The 20,475-nt window shown below is 33.1% G+C and overlaps 2 protein-coding genes across 5 annotated transcripts; one reads left to right on the top strand and one right to left on the bottom strand.

Annotated features, from left to right (window-relative positions):
• Positions 1–758: 758 nt before the first annotated feature.
• On the top strand, positions 759–17,953 carry LOC119835116 (gamma-aminobutyric acid receptor subunit delta-like). 4 transcript variants are annotated; one of them, XM_038359773.1, is made up of 11 exons: positions 759–1,522; positions 7,406–7,469; positions 9,311–9,378; positions 10,040–10,260; positions 11,060–11,142; positions 11,633–11,785; positions 13,124–13,322; positions 14,049–14,256; positions 14,993–15,103; positions 15,422–15,490; positions 16,015–17,953. In XM_038359773.1, the coding sequence occupies exons 1-11, from the start codon at positions 1,514–1,516 to the stop codon at positions 16,231–16,233; spliced, it is 1,404 nt and encodes a 467-aa protein (XP_038215701.1). In that variant the 5' UTR covers positions 759–1,513; the 3' UTR covers positions 16,234–17,953. The 4 variants fall into 4 exon arrangements, with proteins under 4 accessions (XP_038215701.1, XP_038215699.1, XP_038215698.1 ...); XM_038359771.1 differs by having other exon boundaries at positions 7,402–7,469; positions 11,633–11,758; XM_038359770.1 differs by having other exon boundaries at positions 761–1,522; positions 7,402–7,469; positions 16,015–17,951.
• An 11-nt stretch (positions 17,954–17,964) lies between these two features.
• On the bottom strand, positions 17,965–20,151 carry LOC119835117 (mitochondrial inner membrane protease ATP23 homolog). The gene is made up of 5 exons (XM_038359774.1): positions 19,818–20,151; positions 19,604–19,649; positions 19,279–19,360; positions 18,752–18,976; positions 17,965–18,269 (listed from the first exon to the last, which is right to left on the bottom strand). The coding sequence occupies exons 1-5, from the start codon at positions 20,035–20,037 to the stop codon at positions 18,075–18,077; spliced, it is 768 nt and encodes a 255-aa protein (XP_038215702.1). The 5' UTR covers positions 20,038–20,151; the 3' UTR covers positions 17,965–18,074.
• Between the last annotated feature and the right edge of the window lie 324 nt (positions 20,152–20,475).

Below are 20,475 nucleotides of genomic sequence, written 5' to 3'. Positions count from 1 at the left end.
TTAAAAAAAAGCCTAAAGTGATATAGGTGATGCAAAATATGTACCTATGGATATTGTCTCAATATAACGCGAATGCACGCGAGCGAAGCAGCGGTCAAAGCAAAGCTTATATCGAAAGAATATTAACTAAGTAACTCAAAATATCGTCAAACCTAATAATAAAGCATTTAATATGATCCTAGTTAAAAAGATTTTATATATTTCAAAATTTATTGGATAAATCGAAAACGCTATATTATATTGTTTCTTATAAAAGGAAAAATAGTAAATATTCCCTGGCGCAAGCGAAAATTAAGCAATCCAGTTACTAAATGGATAAGAATTTAATGATACATTAAAGTAATTAGGCTATCTACCTTTGAACATGGCTTAGAACACAAAGGTCAATATTTGTAGTTTCACTGAAGTGCTATCTTAACGAATGAATACAGTCAACTCTTTCTTATGCAATTGTATATTATTCATGAGTGAATACAATCTCAATAAAATATTACTTGTAACTTTATATTAATGTTTATTTAAATATAGAAACCAGAAAATAAATATTTATACCCAATTTTCATTAATTAATCTAAATTAGCTTCAAAATTTAAAATCCTATTTTAAATTGATGAAATTCAATTAAAATTAATTAAAATGACTACAATATGTATAATTAAACTGTGATATACAGTTGTTATTATAGTATCAGATACTAAAATTGTTCCCTTATCGATTTACATCGGAATAAGATCTATAAGAAATTTATTTATACAAGAATATACTAGTAGCAAGGTTTCTTATCAACATCGCACTGCGTTCAGATGTTGGCACTACATGAATATTGCCGAAAAAACTTGCCAACTTAATCGTCTCTGTCTATTTCAGTTGTTTCGAGTTTGCAAAAGTCAAATGTTGTCTAACGATTGGGCACGGCAGGTATTGTCACGCGATCGCGACACACCAACCCAGCTCCTGGTTGTCATTAAAATGTTTGCTGTTTCATTTTAAAATTACATTAAATATGTATTCGTGAATCGAACATCGTTCCAAATCATGTCTGTGTTAATAAACATCAACAACAATGCTGGACAAAAATATGACAGTCGATCGTGGGGGATGTTATTACTTAAGCCGCACACGCAATGCCTGCAAACGCGGGCTGCGTAGCAAATTGCGTAGCGAGCAGTTCTCTCGCATCGCTCCGCATCACAGGGTGAGATCGCGCGGAAGCGAAGGTTGCGCCCATGACCGCGCCCGCGCCCGCCCGGCTTCATCGTCAGTCTCGTGCCGCACTCGCTACTTCTCGGACCTCGGACCCGTGGATTTTAAACAGCCGTGTTCTCGATCGACATCAGTGATGTGTCTGTGAACTGATCATGTGCAGACGAGTGTGTGTTGTGGAAAAGAAAGTGCGCGAGCGGCGGAGACCCGCGCGCCCGTAGCCCGCCATGTGGATACTACTGATGCTTCTCCTTGCGCTGGTCGCACCTGGCGGGGGAGTCTCCTTCGCTCCCAACAAAGAACTCCTAGAATGTGCAAGGTTCGTAGCACACGCGCGTTCACACATATTTAGTGCATTATAAAAGCAGTAAACCTGGCAAATGTCGCAGGGACCTCGAATGAGCTACAAAAATAATTCAGATGGGCTCGCAAAACACGCGAATACTAGCTGTGGCTGCTTCAGTGTAACTATGCCCGGTTAGATTCGGATTTATTTGGCATTGTCACCACTTTCGAATAGGAATGTTTTTAGGAAACACTGTCGCGATACCTGTCGTGTCATGATTTGTTTTCAATTTCCGTTAAACATCGATGATTTAAATAACATTGTTAAAATATTGTATAGGTATTATCATTTTTCGACTGAACTTTAATTACACAGCACATTCTGTTTGAAAATTAATTTACACGAAATAAAAATGTACAACAGTGAAATATGAAGGCGTAAAATGAAAATATTAGTCCTATACATGAACAAAAAAATGGTAAGCACATTCATTGAAAGCGTAAAGAGCTGGATGTCATCAAAAATTGCAATACTGGACATAGCGTGTTGGCACTGCCAGTTGTTGACATAAACAGATCTCGCTAACGAACCGCCAACCGCCTGAGCTTGGCCAGGTGCAACGATCTGCCACATTTGTGACAGATTTACCGGACGCGCCAATTACAGCTGAAGTATATGTTTTTCAGTGAAAATCGAAAGTTAACGTTCTGACCTGAATATTCTTTAAAAGTAAAGAACAAATATTTACGAACAAGATAATTAAATTGGGCTTTAACATTTATATTTATAAACTCGACATTCAAATGAAATTGAAAACACCAACGTATAGGGATTTTTATATAAATAATTATTTCTAGTAATAGCTGGAAAGAACAAGAGTTGAATAATAATAAGTGTATATTAGTGATGCGGTTATTTATTGCAGGCGGTAAACATAAGCTGAAATAAACCTTATTGAATGATTACCTAATTTGTAGTAACGTACTCACTTTGTACACAAAGTGGTCTTGCCCATTACAGCACAATATAGCTGCAATATTTTCCTTTAAATGCCGTTCGGAATTATTTTTGGCAACACTAAGAGTTTAGATTACTACAAAGGTACGTCAGTATGACGCACAGACATCATCACGATTTCTGCAATCGGTTTGTGATGAACTGATGACAAACTAACAAATAACTATACCCTAACTTACAAACAACGATCGTTAAAAATAGACCGTTGACCTTTGAACCTAACAAAAACAATGAATATGAGAGTTTATTATATTTGAGGTGCATTCGAAGTCATTTGCAGTCCGTTGAGTTCGTTGAGTGTTGATGTCTTAGTAGTTTAGGTTTGATAAACATTTAAAGAAACTTTAACGTTTTAGTTATTTTACTCATTATTAAAATTGAAATAAACTTTTTATTCTATTATTTTAATTGTTTTTATAGACTCTGAATTCTACTAAATTGTTTTTACTTTATATTAGAGCACAAGATATTAAAATACACAGATACTATATAAGCAGGAAAGCATACAGATTAACATCAATTAAATACAATTTCAAATATATATTGAACATTTAGATCCATCCCAAAGCGTGCCACGCGAGCCACAAAAGAACACAAGGTTAGCAATGCCAATCAAAGAGTCTAATGATCGATAATAATAGAGTTAACTGATGCCAAAATTAGCTGTAATCATCAGACGAATGTGCGTCACTTATAACCCAAATATACTGCAGCTATCGCGGTAACTGTGACAACAAAAATAAACCCTTGCTCTGAATAACTAACATTGCAACTGCGTCTGTCGTATTCAGATCTAAGTGCCTGCTGTTGCACGCATGAAAAATGCATCATCGTTAGTACTCTCACCCAAAATTAATGTGCTTCATTTGTTTAATTGTGTTATTAAATTTTTAAATATCGACCATTGAAATATTGTTAATTAAATAGGCTGTAAAACTTGGGTCATCTACAAAATGATATGAAACGTAAAAGAGTCAATTAATCATAATATTTAGTTAATATAATATAATAGATATAATATATAAAAATGAACAGTAGGGACCGAGGTGCTCAAATCAATAGAGTTAAACGAATTAAAATTAAAAACCTAATAAATTGAAAATTTTCAAAGGGCGCGTATGTAACAATAACTGTTTAAAAATGTGTTATATCTTGTACAATTAAATTACATATATTACTTTATAACTAATCGTAGACAATCTGGACCCTCGCCAGCAGCGCCTGAGTGGCTGCCACATACCATTTACACGAAACATTATCAAACGAATCACTAAATACATTGGATAATGTCATCTGTTCGCTTTTATACTACTTTTAACTAGTCACTTAACCCGACTCCGCCCAAATTCTCTATCATTACAGAAATAATGTTCTACGGACGGATGTCGAAATCGGTATAATACTTGATACAATAAATCTAACATAATTCTAAACTTCATCCTTTAATAATGTGCATATAGATAAGAACACTTGCCTTAAATATTTCTTACTTACCACTGACAGAAGACTTTTGAATATTATATTCATATAAACAGTACCACAAGGTTCATTTTACTCGTCTAAAATAAGATTAATCATTTATTACGTTACGTTGCATATACGTAATAAGTACATAATTACGTATATGCAACGTATATAAGAGTATTAATACCCCCATAGCACTTTACAGAAGCCCTATCATATTCGATGGTATTCCTCCCCATATCGTTATAAAGAATCATAATATAAATAAAAATATGGCTTACTGATTGTACAAACTACATTAACAAACATTGCTTAAATAAATAGTCCTCTTCTAATAGAAGCTATTAGTGATAAACATTAGGTATCATATGAAACAAGAAATAATAAAAGGCTACTACAATAATTCTGTATGTGCTTATTTCTCGTTGTGTGTTCTTTTGTTGGAAATAGATATGGAACGAAGTTTTAAATTAAACATTACACAAAATTTAATCATTAATTCTTACGTTACATTTCCAAAATAACCGAAATAACATGCGACATGCGACATGAATTTTACCAGTTCACACCGGGGAAGGTACACCTCCACAGAAGATCGGCGTTTTAAATATTAACCTGCGAATGCTATTGTGTTTTATTCAGTGAGTGGGAGAGCCGGAGGCCCTATCCTTTTCCTGACCTTTACCAGCTCGGTTGTCCGCTCTAATATAAAATATGTTCATGATAATATAACAGTTGAAAGCTATGGTGACGTCCCACAATCTGAATTCTTACAATAGTAACATTTGTTAGTATTACCTTACGCCGCTACAAATGTATTGCTGAGTTAAGCGTTAAGGCAAAGGAAAGGTTTAATGACTTCCACATTTTAAATCTTCTTGTTACACATGGTTACGTAGTAAATATTTAGTAATCTGTGCTCATGTTGTGAAGGGAAGTCAGCGCATGTGGTTTTTCTTTGACTTTTTTCTATAGCTGTTATATAACTCTCATATTTTCCACGCATTTATTTTCTCGAAAAATCAATCTACACCTTATTAAATAACCGAAATAACATAATTTTAGTTTGGAAGTTGAGCACGCTTCGACATGAAATTTGTCAATATTCCGAAATATTCATATTGTCTGTCATTATAATGAATCGTGCATTCCTACTAGTTCGAAACTCGTTCCCCGCCAACTGTGATCAATTGATACCAAAGCGTACTCGACTGCCAGAAGGTAAAACTTAAGGGCAGGGAAATAAAAAACGATAATATTCTCCCGAACATCAAAACAACGGCAGACACATAAAACGTTTGAGAAACATTTATGCGCTGTTAAATGACCATTGAGCCGACAATCATACGCTTTGATTATATTTTTCTTGTCTGTATAAGCAAGGATTTACTCTTAGCTAATAACACACACATGAATGCATAATATTTTTAGAAACCATCTGACTTTCGTTATTTTTGCAGACATTTCATATAAACCTACGTTCGCTTTTTCTTTGCTAATGAATCGTCTTATAATTTACTTACACATTATAAAAATATTAATCTATTTGTCTTATTTGAAACAAGTTTTTGAGTATTTAGGTGGTCATAATATATTAATCTAATAATTTAGCCTAACCAAAGCCTTTATAATGGATGAAATTGCTTGAAATTAAACGGATGAAACAGCTTCTTTTCATGCTGACCATTATTTCCATTCAAGATATCACTCATGAATTAACCTAATACATGATTATAAATTCTTAATATTTTTTATGCCATAGCGGGCAACTGAGCTGGTGGTTCGCCTGATGGTAAGCGATCACCGCCGCCCATAAACATTAACAGAGGTCTCTCCTCTACGTATGCGCTTTCCGCTTTTAACAGGTAAGGGAAAAAATAAGGATTGACGACTGGAAAGAAAGAATGTACTGAGACGGGTGAGGAAAAACAAAAGGGCCTCTAGCTCCCCCACTCACCGTACGAAACACAGTGGCATACCACTATTTCACGTCGCTTTTCTGTTGGGGTTTGGTACTTCCTATGTATGAGCTGGTCCTATTCGTGCCGAAGTGTGCTCGACTCATACAAATAATATTAATATTTTTCTGTCATCTTTCAAACCCTTTTCACGTTAGTCTAGCGAAGCGTAAATTATAACATAGTCATCATTTCAACAACAACAATTTTCCTACATGCATTATGATTAATTACACTCTTTATCTCAGCCGAGAATTTTCTTCACAAGGGCCGTATTAAACGAAACGTGTAGGCAGTAGGTATCTATAAAGTCGTGTCAAGTTCGAGACATGCGATTTACCGACCGCTGCAATTACAGTTTCTACATGAGTTTGTTCCCACTTTACTGCTACTCAAGGTTAATTCCAAGCTAATGCAGTTACATATATTCGTTGGGAAATTATAATGGTTGCCGTGCAAAGGGTGTGTCACGTCAATTTGCAACTATGAATGCTTACATGCTTACTACGAGAATATCCTTGTAGAATAATACACCCTAGAGCTTTCTAACCAATTCATATATTTTACTTTCCATATCCTTGATAAAACTTATTTCAATCTTTATTACTTTCTCTATGTTATTATTAGTAGTTAACTAACAGCATCAGATAGCAGAATAAATAAGTCATTTTTCACCAGTTTAATTCTGAAAAATTTTATAAAATGTGTGTGCACCCAATTTAAACAATTTCCATCTTTTATATCTGTATGTTTGTCTGTATAGTGTATGTATAATAAACAAAATTACCCATAGCGTAAAAGATTGCCAGATACAATCATAAATAGAAATTGTTTAACCACAAATGTATATTAACTAAGAGTATCTTCACATCAAGTATTGTATTTATTACAAACATGTTATCTACACATTGTTGGATTAAAATGACGTCTTATATTTGAAAACGGATGATAAATAAAACAGTGAATAGGATGAATACTACATGAGCCTTTACATGTATGCTTTAACAACACAAATAATTGTTGAGGAGTTGAGTACGTGGTGATAACATTTTGATCAAAAATGTCATCGATACTTTTCCGGATAAAAATTCAAAAAGCAAAGCGGACAAAGAATTAACACCGATAACCAATGATGGTCTATTACAGGACCCATACAGGACCAGCCACTTTGGAATGCATTTCTAGTGCAATGATCATGTCTCAAATAAGTAATTCTTAGCTATATAAGTTGCGGAAATCATGGCTTACCTATTTCTCAAATAATTTTATAATGTCCATCAATTTGTCAAAAACATTGACAATGTTGCCTTTTTCTATCAATTTAATTTTGACAGAATCTTATTTAGTTTCTTCTAAAATGAAAATCTTGGAATAATCAATATTCATTCGATTTACGTAACAGTTTGATCATAGGTATTGTGTACGCTACTATTATAATTTAATTAAATATTATGTATATCCACTTTCTTTCAGCCAGATCCTATACATAGACCAATACGCGTACCAACTACCAACCAACTACAGCAGAAACATTCCGCCTGGTAAGTATTTTCTATTATTAAATCTATTGTGTAATCCTTTCATCCACTGCCTACAGGGTTACGGCAATGACACTTGTAATCCACTTACAGTTTAACAGCTTATTTCTTATGAAACGTTTCTTTAAAATTAATAATTTTACAAATTTTTGCAAATATTATTGTACATACAGCGAAAGAAATTCTTGAAATCCTACATTCTTTATGTAAACGGTAATCTTGGTGAGTTAAGTATATATAGTAGGTACCTAACTCAATCTTTATTTATTATTTATAATTTTGACTATCTTAAAAATGAATTAAAAATGATTAAATTTATTAGTCGTTCTGTCACAGACCATTTGGCCTAGGAAAACAGACAGACACATAAAAATTTATATTTTAACTTTTTAAAATATTAATACTGGTGCAATGTGATACAAATGTATAATATTATAACTTTTTTATTGTTAATAAATAAACGAAAGGTCCCTTTTATTCCACTCTTTCAGTAATCGAACTGTCACTTTTCAGGCTACCAAAAAGGTCAGGGTGACGCTACGATAGGAAGTTATGGATATTTGTTTTTACTTTAGACGCGACCTTCTATTTATATCCACGCAGATATTTTTAGCAATTTTAATTTTGCGCTGATCTCTCATGATGGGGCTAAATCAGACAGCTATCCACTTAAGACCGGACATTATTCAGCGAAAAATAGACGTTGTTAGCAAAGGCAGTCATTAGTCAAACTTGTAATTTCCGCTTAACATATTACGAAACTGTGTTTTTAACTTCATGTATGTTCCTATCTAAACTCAATGAATGACAGACCCTAGACAAGACACCTTAAATAATAAACTTTCTTTTGCTTTTGTTAGCTGCAAATAAAAGTTAAACAGGCAGATAAAAGGCTTGCGAAAGAGGTTATCCACTTTAAAAATTTCCCCAGATCTTTATTTGGAATTAAACCTATAAATTAAAAATATTATGAGATGTATTTTATGTTTCTACTGTTATTATGCGTAAATTTGTATGTTGATAAGACAGTATTTTAATATATTTACTAATTTCCACAACATAGGTATTTCCGCCAAGTTTGAGTAGGTATAGAAATCCATGACTCATGTAAGATTAAATAATAACTAGCTGTGACCCGCGGTCGAAACCGCGTAAGTCCGTATCCCGTAGGAATATCGGTATAAAAAGTGCCTATGTGTTATTTCAGTTGTCCAGCTATCTACGAAGCAAATTTCATTGCAATCGGTTCAGTAGTTTTTGCGTGAAAGAGTAACAGACGCACGCATACATATGCGTCCATCCTCACAAACTTTCGCATTTATAGTATTATTATATTATTCGCCATTAGATGTCAGGAAGAATCATAATAAATTGGGACTACTCAAACGCAAGTAAGTTTAAGTCGATAAAACACGAATAAAACACGAATATGACATTTTCTAAAAAAAATTCCTAGCTATATCGATTTATCGCCCCCGAAACCCCCTATATACAAAATTTTATGAAAATCGTTGGAGCCGATTCCGAGATTCCAATTATATATATATATATATATATATATACAAGAATTGCTCGTTTAAAGGTATAAGATAAGACAAATCTCCTCTTACAACATAATCGTGTAATCAATTTATGGACATTGTATTGATTATGTAAAAACATCGAAACCTCAATACAGTCAGCTATTGTTGAACAAGGCGCGTATCGGGGATATCTCCACCTAGAGCCATAAAACTGATAAGTTCTACAACCTATGCAACAGTTTATGGATATCAATGAGACTAACCGCAACGTTGCTAACTTACTATTAAACACAGTTTGAAATATTTGTTTTTATGTTTCAGGCAAAAATACTACTGTATATATAGGGATAAATGTAAACCGAGTGTCTGGTGTCGACGAGAATAAAGAGGTACATGTCTATAACTAACACTTATAGGTGTAGTAATTGATAATGTTAATTTTTGTATTTAACATGGGAATAAGTTTCACGATAACAAAAATATGGATATAATTAAACATTCGTATGTTTAAATATAATAGCTAAATTAAAACATACGCTTGTGCACATGCTTGTAAAAAAAATGATAGAAAAAATTATTATCTCTCGCTCAACTCTTAATTTTAAATCAAATAAGAACCCTAATTATGGAGGTCGATATTGTGAATTTGGTTAATACAATTCCCCTATACCAATTGATAAATTTACTCCAATTGAAGGTACTGGCAATAATTCAATACTATTTGGTATTTGATAATGCATTGCAAACAATTACGATAAATTTGGTGACGCCTACACAACCTTAATATTGTTAAGAGAAATATTTTGATGACGTAGAGCTCATAGTTCAATTGGCCTATTTATTATCGAATTCAGTTAGTGATCCATAAATTACATTTTAATTTTAAGATCTTAAGGTTTTTAAGTGTTTAAATTTCAAATTAAGTTAATAAATAACAGCTTAGTCGCAAACGGTATCCCCCAGGTAGATTTCCGCTTGATAAGTCAATGAAAAAACAATCAGATCAATACCTTTTCTATTCCACAAAAAAGTAAATTTGATTTGTTTTAGGAGATAACTTTAGATGTTTTCCTGCAAGTATCGTGGGAAGAGATGCGATTGAACGTCCCACCTGGCATGGCGTTCATAGACCTGCCATGGGAGTTCCGCCAACTGATCTGGACCCCAGATCTGTATATTTGGCAGTTGCAGACTATGAGGATACTTTCTGTACTGCAAGAAATGGCCTCCTTAAGGCTTTACGCAAACCGCACCGTGTCAGTCAGTATTGGGTTCGTCTGTTATATATTTTTAACATTCACTCAGTTTATCGTAATATTAATCCATTATAATTAGAATATGATTCATACCATTTAACGTAATTCTGTCATTAGTAACAGCCATTGCCTATTTATAGTTGCCATATGCGACAGTTCATATTATAATAAAGTTATTTTGGTGAACATTTAAATTTAGCACTTTATTGCCGTTTCGCTAAAATTATTCATTCCTGACCTACACTTCAAAATGATTATATTATAAATGGTATATTTATACTTTGAAATTATTCTCAGAATGAGCTTTTTCGTAGTTTCATAATGCAGTACGACACATGTTATTGTGCAATAAATATATCGGATCTAAGTATTGGATATAATATATCTATAGCAATCTAACGTCCTCTTCTGATTATAGAGGGGACAAACAATATTACATACTACTACTACTGTTAATTATTTTACTCTGAATAGAAAGTTTAGTATAGTATAGGTTTACTAAGTGCGACTAATCATCATCATCGTCAAACCATACACATGTTGCCAATGCACTCCTATGAAGGTACGGGTATCCATCATAATCCACTACGCTAGCCAAAGCAGGTTGTCGGATGTCACATGTTGAACTTTTGATTCTTGGACATGCCGGTTTCCCCACAATATATTCACCCTTTCAAGCAGTTGTTATGTCCACAATGCGCCTGGCATTGAACCCCTAACTTTTCGTTTTAAGGCCGAGGTCTTCAATACTGTACCAATACTGCCACCACCACTTGTGCAACTAATAGTATCATTATTCTATTATATTTTACAGTGCTACAATAACAATAAAGTGCGAGATGGACTTCGTTCTTTACCCATTAGACGTACAGAACTGTGCGATAGACTTCAGTAGTTGTAAGTAGTATGAATAGTATGATTTTTTAACTACATTCCTAAATTTCTTATTAGTAGCTGATAATGTTAATAAAATCCAAAAAACGAAATTATAATAAAGTCATAATGTTTATTATATCAAAGGCTTTTAAACGTCTTTATTTCTGAGAATTCTTGCCTATTTATTAATCAAATATTAACTTTATCGGCGGCCATTCAGTAAAATAATCAGGTTTATCGCGCAATATATCCCACGCACCCCGCTCGCTGAATATATAAAAGTACTAACAGGGAAGTAAGTTTCAATAAATTAACCAATAAATCGTCTATAAAGTGTAATTGTAAACATCTTTACCTTACCCAAAAACATCTATTTACAGAAAATAATTGACAATAATAAAATTCTGCGTTCAATAGATTTCAATAGTTATTTTTGCTAAAGTGTTTATAGATATCATTGTACTGAAGCGATCACTTTATGTACCTATTGTTTAACATTTTTTTACGCCAGATAAATACACGACAGAAGACGTCCGCTTCGAATGGAGAGAAGTGGCACCGTGGTTCGGGCTAGGCGGCGAGCAACGCCACGAGTTCAGGCTGCCCAAATACGTGGTCACATTCGTTACTGATAAAAGTAATCATATTCGAAATTTTGGTGAAGGTAAATGTATACTTATGGCTTTGCGCTTCTGTTTGCGCGTTATATTGTAATAACGTGTATCTATTTACTAACGCTAGCGCAATATGCACGCATACCGCGATACTTCTTGACGCAAAGCTCAAACGATTTGGAACGTGAGATACCATCGAGTTATAATTGATTAAGGTATCTAATCTTATGGGCAATTAATATTTTTGATCGCCAGAGTATCTTTTCATAACAGTAATCACTTCTTTTCAATATTTAATTTCAAAATTATCATTGATGATCTCGACTTACATTAAATGTTGGGCAATCAGCTTATAATTTAATTGTTTTATGAAATAGCTGGTTGATCGTAAAAAAGAGCGAAGCGTCTTAATGAAAAATAAGAAGATACAATGACTGTAAATACAGATTGCATGCATGTTTGTTATTTGTTTAAAACGTAAACATTGTAACACCAATGTTACTAACCCAAACTTTTCTTATCTTCGCGTGTAGGTGAGTGTAAACGTTGCATGGTATTTGTTCTTAACTCTGTGGTAAACTTAGGGCTTACCAGAGCTACGGTCGACTCTATAAATGTGTTTAATTGGATGTAAGTACAAAGAAAAAAGAAACATGACTGTTAATATGAGCATATCGTAGATTTAGCTGTATCTATTATAATGCTATGAACAGTAGATCAGTAGCCAACGTAGTGGACGCATGTTATGTAAAAGTAGGTGTAAACACTAGTATGAAATAGTAACTTATTATTATAATTTATTGCTAAGAAGCTTTTACAGTTGGGCCTGCAGATTTAATGACGATACTTTCTCCTCTCTTTTTATTCCATAGACCTATTCTATAATAAATTCAAAAGCAGCTCAATTGATTTTCAAAATTTACTTAAGACCATATTATACTGTTTTCAAAACTACATTATAAAGAAAAAAGGAAAACCTTATAACGAACTTATAAAGCGGTTTATTAATTGGGTATATTAATATTATATATAATAATATACTAATATATAAATCACGTCTCACAATTAATAATCGAGACACATTCGTAGTGTAAATACAGTACTCCTCATATCGGACACGAGAGAACTCCCCCTAAATACTAATAGTATTATATTATCTGTGCCCTAACTCACATGTTCATATTTAGGGCGACTTTACAGACAATTTGCACACTGGCGCCGCCGTCTCTGGAGGCGCAGTGGCGCTCCCAAAGTTAATAGTTATAGCCGCAGGGTCAGGCCTGGGGGCGCCGGGGATTCATTGCACCCGGGCACTACACGAGCTAGAGCTAGCTGCCCCTGTTCATACTATTTATAAGAAATGTAGTACTAAGTATTTTCCAATATAGGTGAACATTCAGCAGCGCGTTTACAAATTAAATTATCAAGAGAGCTTCGAGGCTATCTTCTGGAGAGCTACCTCCCGTCGTCGTTGTTCGTCATAATCTCCTGGGGAAGTTTCTGCGTTATACCAGAAATAGTTCCTGGGCGCATGGTACTGCTAGTCACTACACTGCTTTCGCTGGTCACAATGTTCGACACTGTGAGGTGAGCTATTTGAGTATAAGGTGTTATTGTATGCATGCATGTACATACATTTTTAATGCATATCATACTTTTTCTAGACTTTTTCCAGGCTGATCCCAAAGATCATTGAAATATTTCATATATATGGTAGAATTTTGAAATCCCACCTACAAAGGAACCTTCTCTTAATATTAGAAACAATTGATTTTATAAACCAGGTCTTTCTTTAGTTTATTTATACATCAAAAATTCATAAGTTATGTATGACACTGTTTCCTAGATTGATTTTTTAAATTACGCTGAAATGATAAAAATACACATTATAGAGAGTAGTATGTTGTGACTGAAGATTCGTGTAAAATTTTGTATGCGTGTATGTGTATAATAACAATCATTTTTTTGACATGGTCGTTAATTTCATTAATTGCCTTCTTAAAAAAATTAAATTTGACATTTGACGCAAAACAAAGCTTTAAAGTTGATTGCTCTGGGCAAACAGCTTTTATGAAATTACTAGCAATCCTCCTTCATATCTCTTTCCTTATACGTATATATAGATCAGATATTAAATGAACGTATCATTAACATTACGTTTTTCTATTCATTCAACGTTCAATTATCAAAATTAGTTGCGTTGATTTGATCTTTAAAAGTTCCACAACTATAAATATTTAATTTGTGACCAAATTTACTTCAATGGATCACAAAACGTGACAAAACTTTAAAATGTATTGTCGCAATTTTCAGCACGAACTCTCCTGACGCACTAGAACTGAAGTGTATAGAAGTCTGGCTGATCTCATGCACGATATTCGTATTCCTCGCCCTATTGGAGTACTTCGTGGTGCTCTTCGGTATTCGATATGACAAGAGCTGGAGCCGACGGAGGCAGGACCTTCGACGAGCCGCATCTGCAGCACAACTTGCGCCACCCTTACATATGAACCATTCACAGGTGAACAATGCTATAAAATATAAAACTTCTGAAATATAAAAAAAATATGACTCTTATTTACGACACACATTTGTGACGTTCTATATTTTTAATACTGGTTGGCTGGCTGGCTGGTTATTTACGAAACATTTACGATAATGATGAAAACGGTATTGAGAGGGCATTTCTGACGCGCTCAAATATTTCAAAATGGCGATTTCTTTTTACATTAAAAAAAAATTGCTGCTAGCTTGCGTGGAGAAATGGGAGAAACCTCTGAAAATCTAACGTGCTCGAGTATTTTTTCGTCACATGTGATCTAAAAAAAATATATTTTACTATTATTATTGACCCTTTTGTAGGTATCTAGTCTACCTATTTTTATATATTTCTGTGTCAATTCTATATGTAACATCATGGGCTCATTCACTATAGAGCGTTAGAATATAAAATGCGAGCTGACCCCACAGGCGTTCTCCTATCTTTGCGCGATCTCTCAAACGCATAAAGTTTAAATGGTCCTTCAGTTTTCTTACTTTATTGGATGACGGGTGCAAATTTCTTAAAATTTCCTTTCATAAGATAATACTCCTGAAAAGAATAAAAAGAATAATCGAAATTGGTCTAGCTATTCAAGTGTGATGCCGCGACCAAGGGAAATAGGGATTCATATTTATATACATAACATTACCCGTTTAAAGATGAGAGTATCGAAATATTATACACTATATCTTATGTCAAGATATAAAATTCGCAGAGGCTTAGCACGCCGGTGACCGGTACACCGCAAGGCGGTGTTTTCTCTCCACAACTAAGTGTCGAAGATGAAGGCCTCAAACAACAGTTTTCACATCAAACTATTCAAAGGGTAAATATCTTATCCGAACAGGCATCATATGAAGTAGATTCCATAGATGTATATCACCCTCATTCTATTACATGATGGTCACGATGCACGAAATGTACGTAGAACTAGGAACAAAAATATTTTTTTTTTTATGATAAGAAAAGAACAATCGAAAAGTCCCTATGAAGGCCCTATACTTTGGTATTGAATCTATAATTAAATGGATACCCTAAATTGAAAATGTTTATGTGGACTTCCTGTTACCTAATACTTTTCTCTCCCATGATAGAAAGGCAAAAAGAAAAAATATCGGTTTTTTTAACCAGCAAAAATTTCTAGTCCACCTCTTCGGAAAGGAGAAGTTGGAGAGGAAATAAGGTTGGATGTGAGACGAGACACGTTAGTAAGGTAAAAAATGCCAGAAGTGTTCAACACCAACCCAGCACAGTGTGAAATGGTATCGCTAAACACAGCTAATTAAATTAAATAATAGATTGCAGCACGACTAGACGAATTGCATAGATTTTTCAACACTTCTAGCGAAATACTGTACTTTTTACAAGTTTGCTGCGTAAGCCTATATGAATTTCTTAGAATTAAATCCCGGGCCTTGAATTAAATGAACACGACTCCTGTTGTACATTATGTTACATAGTATAGTTCCCTTAGATTTCGATATGCTGCCAATAGGAATTTTAGGCAAAAGCTGGGTTTATTATCAGAAAAATTGTGCACTGTATTGCTTTTGACACCTACAAAAATTTAACAAAGTCACGTCGGGATTTCATAACGTCAGCCCAACTAAATTTAAAATTGATAAATTATACCTTGGTAGGTAAAATAAAAATGGACAAACGCCTCTCTTGTTCCTATTCGATTTTTCGTAATAAGATAAATACTCATTTGCTTATTTGTTTTGCTATTCTTTTTAGGACTCGCCAATTTTGGAAGCCATGCCACCTACTGGATCAGCAAATACCGTGTGGTCGAGGATAGCTGCAGCAGCCGACCGTGGCGTCATGTTCTGCGGCGCGCAGCACGGAGCTCTCGACAGATACGCTCTGATGGTGTTCCCTATGTGTTTCACACTCTTCACAGTAATCTACTGGACCACATACCTCAGTGAGGCACACCGAGCGCTGCATGGGTGACATAGATTCATGGACCAGTAGTGCTATCGTTTATTGCATATCAAGATTGTGAACAGTGCCTAAAAAGCAAAGTTGTGATTGTACATATTAGAACTCTGCTATAGTAAAACTACATAAATATACTTGTTAAGAGGTACGTAGTACCTACCATTTTAAAACGTCCATGAAATTGTAAGTTATGTAAGTATGTTAAATAATGTTTACCTCTAGAAATGTAAATATTCGATCCCTTTAATATTTATGATAAATTAAGTTTTATTTATTAAGAGTGCCTTCTTTTAATTCTATGGATATCGGTACAGTGTACCAAAAGCGTAGAAGGTAATAAGATGCTTTTAACCTTCCTACGGACTATCATTTAAAGATGAAGACAATACCTTGAAAGTATCATAAAAAAACGTTTATTATTAAATTTAATACTTATTGCACCTAGTAGAATGACTTATATTTATTATTATATAGATTTATCATACGTGTAAAATTTTTAAAGTAAAATACATTATATACAGCTTAGATATAAATATAATATAAAATATGGACACTAAGAGAATTGTGCGCGGCGCCTAAAAAATAGAAAGACCTTTGGTGGCTTGAAATTATATGTACCTACATTCTAATTGTGTCAGGACGTTTTATTTAATAAAGAATTAGATAGGTAACTCATTTGATCATGCTTTATTATCTTGCATAATATTAATTGCTAGTCAAATATAAAAACTTTTCAACTCTATCTACTATTAACACTTAATAGGAATAATGTTTTCTTATGGGAAATTGTACCAAAATTATGAGCTTAATAATAGTTTAATGATCTAGAATATTTAAAATTAAAAATTATTTTATTAAAAAGTAGTAACCACATAACTTTTATTCTAGTCACATTAACAACCGTCCGTTGCCAACCGTCCAATCCAGATGTTTTAAGTATGTATATAGTATACATATTATTACTATATAAAACCAAGATTTTGATGATAAAATTGTGTGTGTTACTGAATAATTATGGTTAATTTAGTGCTCAGAATGCATAGTAGAAAGACCATATTAGAGCCATAACACGAATTTCCCCTGGTGGCTATTTTACTGTTGTACAACGCGTTGTGAGCCATTTTTTTCGCGCACTGAGCGTTTGTATTTGCACACGCATACACCTTCATTATATGTTATATGTTCTTATAAACAGGCAGGTTATCTGCAGAAAGGAATGAACCAGCTCCAGAATGACATCTAGAAACACTGTAATGATCGAAATATTCTACAATTAAAAAACACAACTTGCAGTGCAAGTGAGCGATATAATACATAACAACGAAAGCATTTGTCTTTCGTAATGTTGTATTTTGGCGTGATCCGGTTTCATTTCAAATTTGAAAAACAATACGTACATGAAAATGCTGTTTCAACGTTTTAAAGCCAATGCACAAATAGCACTTTATTGTACAACTTGATGAAAACAATAATTATTGCAATGAGTATTCGTATTCAGGTTTACAATAATTTGTATAAAAGTAGATTGCTAATTCTCAATTTCTTATGAACAAACTCCATCTATAGTTCAATTCCTTTGATTGCCATAACAATTTTTGCGAATATTACATTACATACATTTTAGAGGACATGGCAATTACATTTCATAGCAAAGTATTGAAATTTGAAACTTGCGGAACATTAAATGAATATTTTAAAATATGCCCATTGTAAATATATAAAATAATGAAATAAAAGACATTATTTTAATTATTACGTATTGCTTTTATTTATCCTCTTACTAGTCTAGTTGGCTAACCAGTATAGTACACTATTTAATATCTACATAATTTATTACACAAAATAAAATATATTTATACATAACCATAATATGATGCATCTCTGTAAACTCTCATCATATCTTCCGAATTTCGTCTTATTCTTCGGCCAATTGGTTCTAAATCGTTGTAACATTTTGGAAAAACTTTTTCTATAATATCAACTGCTTCCATTTTTTCAATTTGTCTCACTGCAAGTACAGAATACAGGGCTTTCGTTTTGACACAATCCTGGAAATCAAAATTTATGAGTCACAAGACTATCAGGGCGAATTTCTAATATTCAGCAAGTATGAAAATAAAATAGACTGGAACATAATAACATCATTAATAGTTTATGAAATAAGAATGTACAGTACTTATTTGATTAAATAGAATATTGTTCCTTTTTTAAACATCATTGATTCTCAATCTTATAAGAAACAAAATCTCTTCCTTTGTCGTTTGAAATATGCATGGGAGATTGTATAACTCAGAATCCCTTTAAAAAAAATCTGTTTTTGTGCTACTATAGCCTTTTAACAAAGTGATAAAATCTTATTTAATAAGGCTAAAGATATAACTGAGAATATTTTTTGATTCAGTATATTAAGAACTTTGATCAATCTAATTTTATACCATAATTAATTGAAAATATCAACAAAAATTTGCAGTACATTCTTTTAAAATCACAATATAAAATGACTGCACAACACATCAAAGTATAATCCTACCTCGTGAGCTTTTTTAACTTTAAACCAAGAAGCATCACCCTGCGACCAGGCACTAATAAAGGAACAATGTGTGAGGTTGGCAGCTCTGATCTCAGTGCACGCTAGGTGCTCCATGTTCTTGAAGTCCAAGTGGTTACGGCAATAGTCAAACATGTGTATCATCTCATGGGTGAGAACACCTTGTACCATTGCTTTTCTTGTTGATACATTTTGGCAAACAACAATCTGAAAATTAATCATACGTATAAATCCATTGTATAAAAAGTAGTAATTAATAATACAACATTCTATACTTTTGTATATATTTCCTTATGTTAATTGTTTCAGTATAATTTTAGAGAAAGGCATACTACATGCAATCATCAGTATTACTATACATGATATATGGAATTCAGCATAAACTTTGAGAAACAAAATTAATACAATAAGTATGTTTTCATCAGAGATAAAGCAATTTTCTATAGCAATATGGCAATTTATGCAAAACTAATCTATTTATCGGTAATAAAGTAATGACAATTACTTACCTGATTAAGCTGAGGATCATAACCTCCGCTGACTGAGTAATCACACACTTCACACGATATGTGTCTACGTATATCAATTGGGCTACAAACAGATTTAAATAAATTAATATTTTATAAGTTCCTCTATTGACTAGACAGATATTTAATAATTTTAAAGATAATAACGTCTTAACCTCCTCATAAATTATACAATCAATAGATTTTATTTTTCTTTGGACATAAAATTTTTCATCAATGTTACACATGGAAACTATTTTATGTTTACATGAATAGGTAAACAAATCATGAGAGTAATATAAGTTGAATTAATATATACACAACTAACCAACCAGAACTTCTTAGAGCTGCCATCATTGTTTTTACAATTGGACCTAGAAATAGATAAACAAAAATTTGAAAATTTTTAGAACATTGAATTCATAGACTGCATAGTAGTTATTGTGAGAATTAAAGATTCTCTCTTCTATTCTCACTACAATTTATATAAACTACATATTATATTATTATTATAGTGTATTGGCCATAGATAGTATACTCACTATTTTTCACACAATGATAAACATTTTTCTCGCATTTAAATTTTTCTATGCTCTCTGTTCCTTCTTTTCCCATTAAAATGTTAGTCAATTTAGGTTTAAACGTTCCTCTTCTTTCGGGATAAAGATCATAACCCCATGACTCGCCTTTAGGTTCACCACTTTTTTGTACATCTTCTTGCACTTGTGCCTCTGGCTGCGGCGATGTTGCTTCCGCTTTCATATTTTCATATAAAATATATTTATGCAATCATTTACAAAAACCTAGGTCGGTAAATAGGCTACCCATCTATAACCTAAGTCATAGGTGGAACTGACAAGTGTCAGTAATTTGTCACTCACCAAACAAAATATATCAATGTCAATATCTTTGAGTACCGTGAAATGGGATGAATAGACTTTTCAATTTTGATTTTCTTTCTACGTAATGTAAGCGTACAATGCATTAGGTACCTACAGTGAATGGAAAACAAGTAGGTAAATAACATGCGAAATGGAATAGTTAGACAATACAAAAGCAATTCCATAAATCTCTTAAAATAAGTAAACTTCAAATTTACAACAATAAAAAAATACATAGGAATCGTGTTTTTATGTACCAGAAAAGTTTCTTCTAATTTAAGTTAGATTGAATATTGTAATGATATGATATGCTTTTTAA

This window comes from Zerene cesonia, chromosome 20 (genome assembly GCF_012273895.1).
Source record: "Zerene cesonia ecotype Mississippi chromosome 20, Zerene_cesonia_1.1, whole genome shotgun sequence".
NCBI classification, from domain to species: domain Eukaryota; kingdom Metazoa; phylum Arthropoda; class Insecta; order Lepidoptera; family Pieridae; genus Zerene; species Zerene cesonia.
This window is presented reverse-complemented; position numbering and strand designations above follow the sequence as displayed.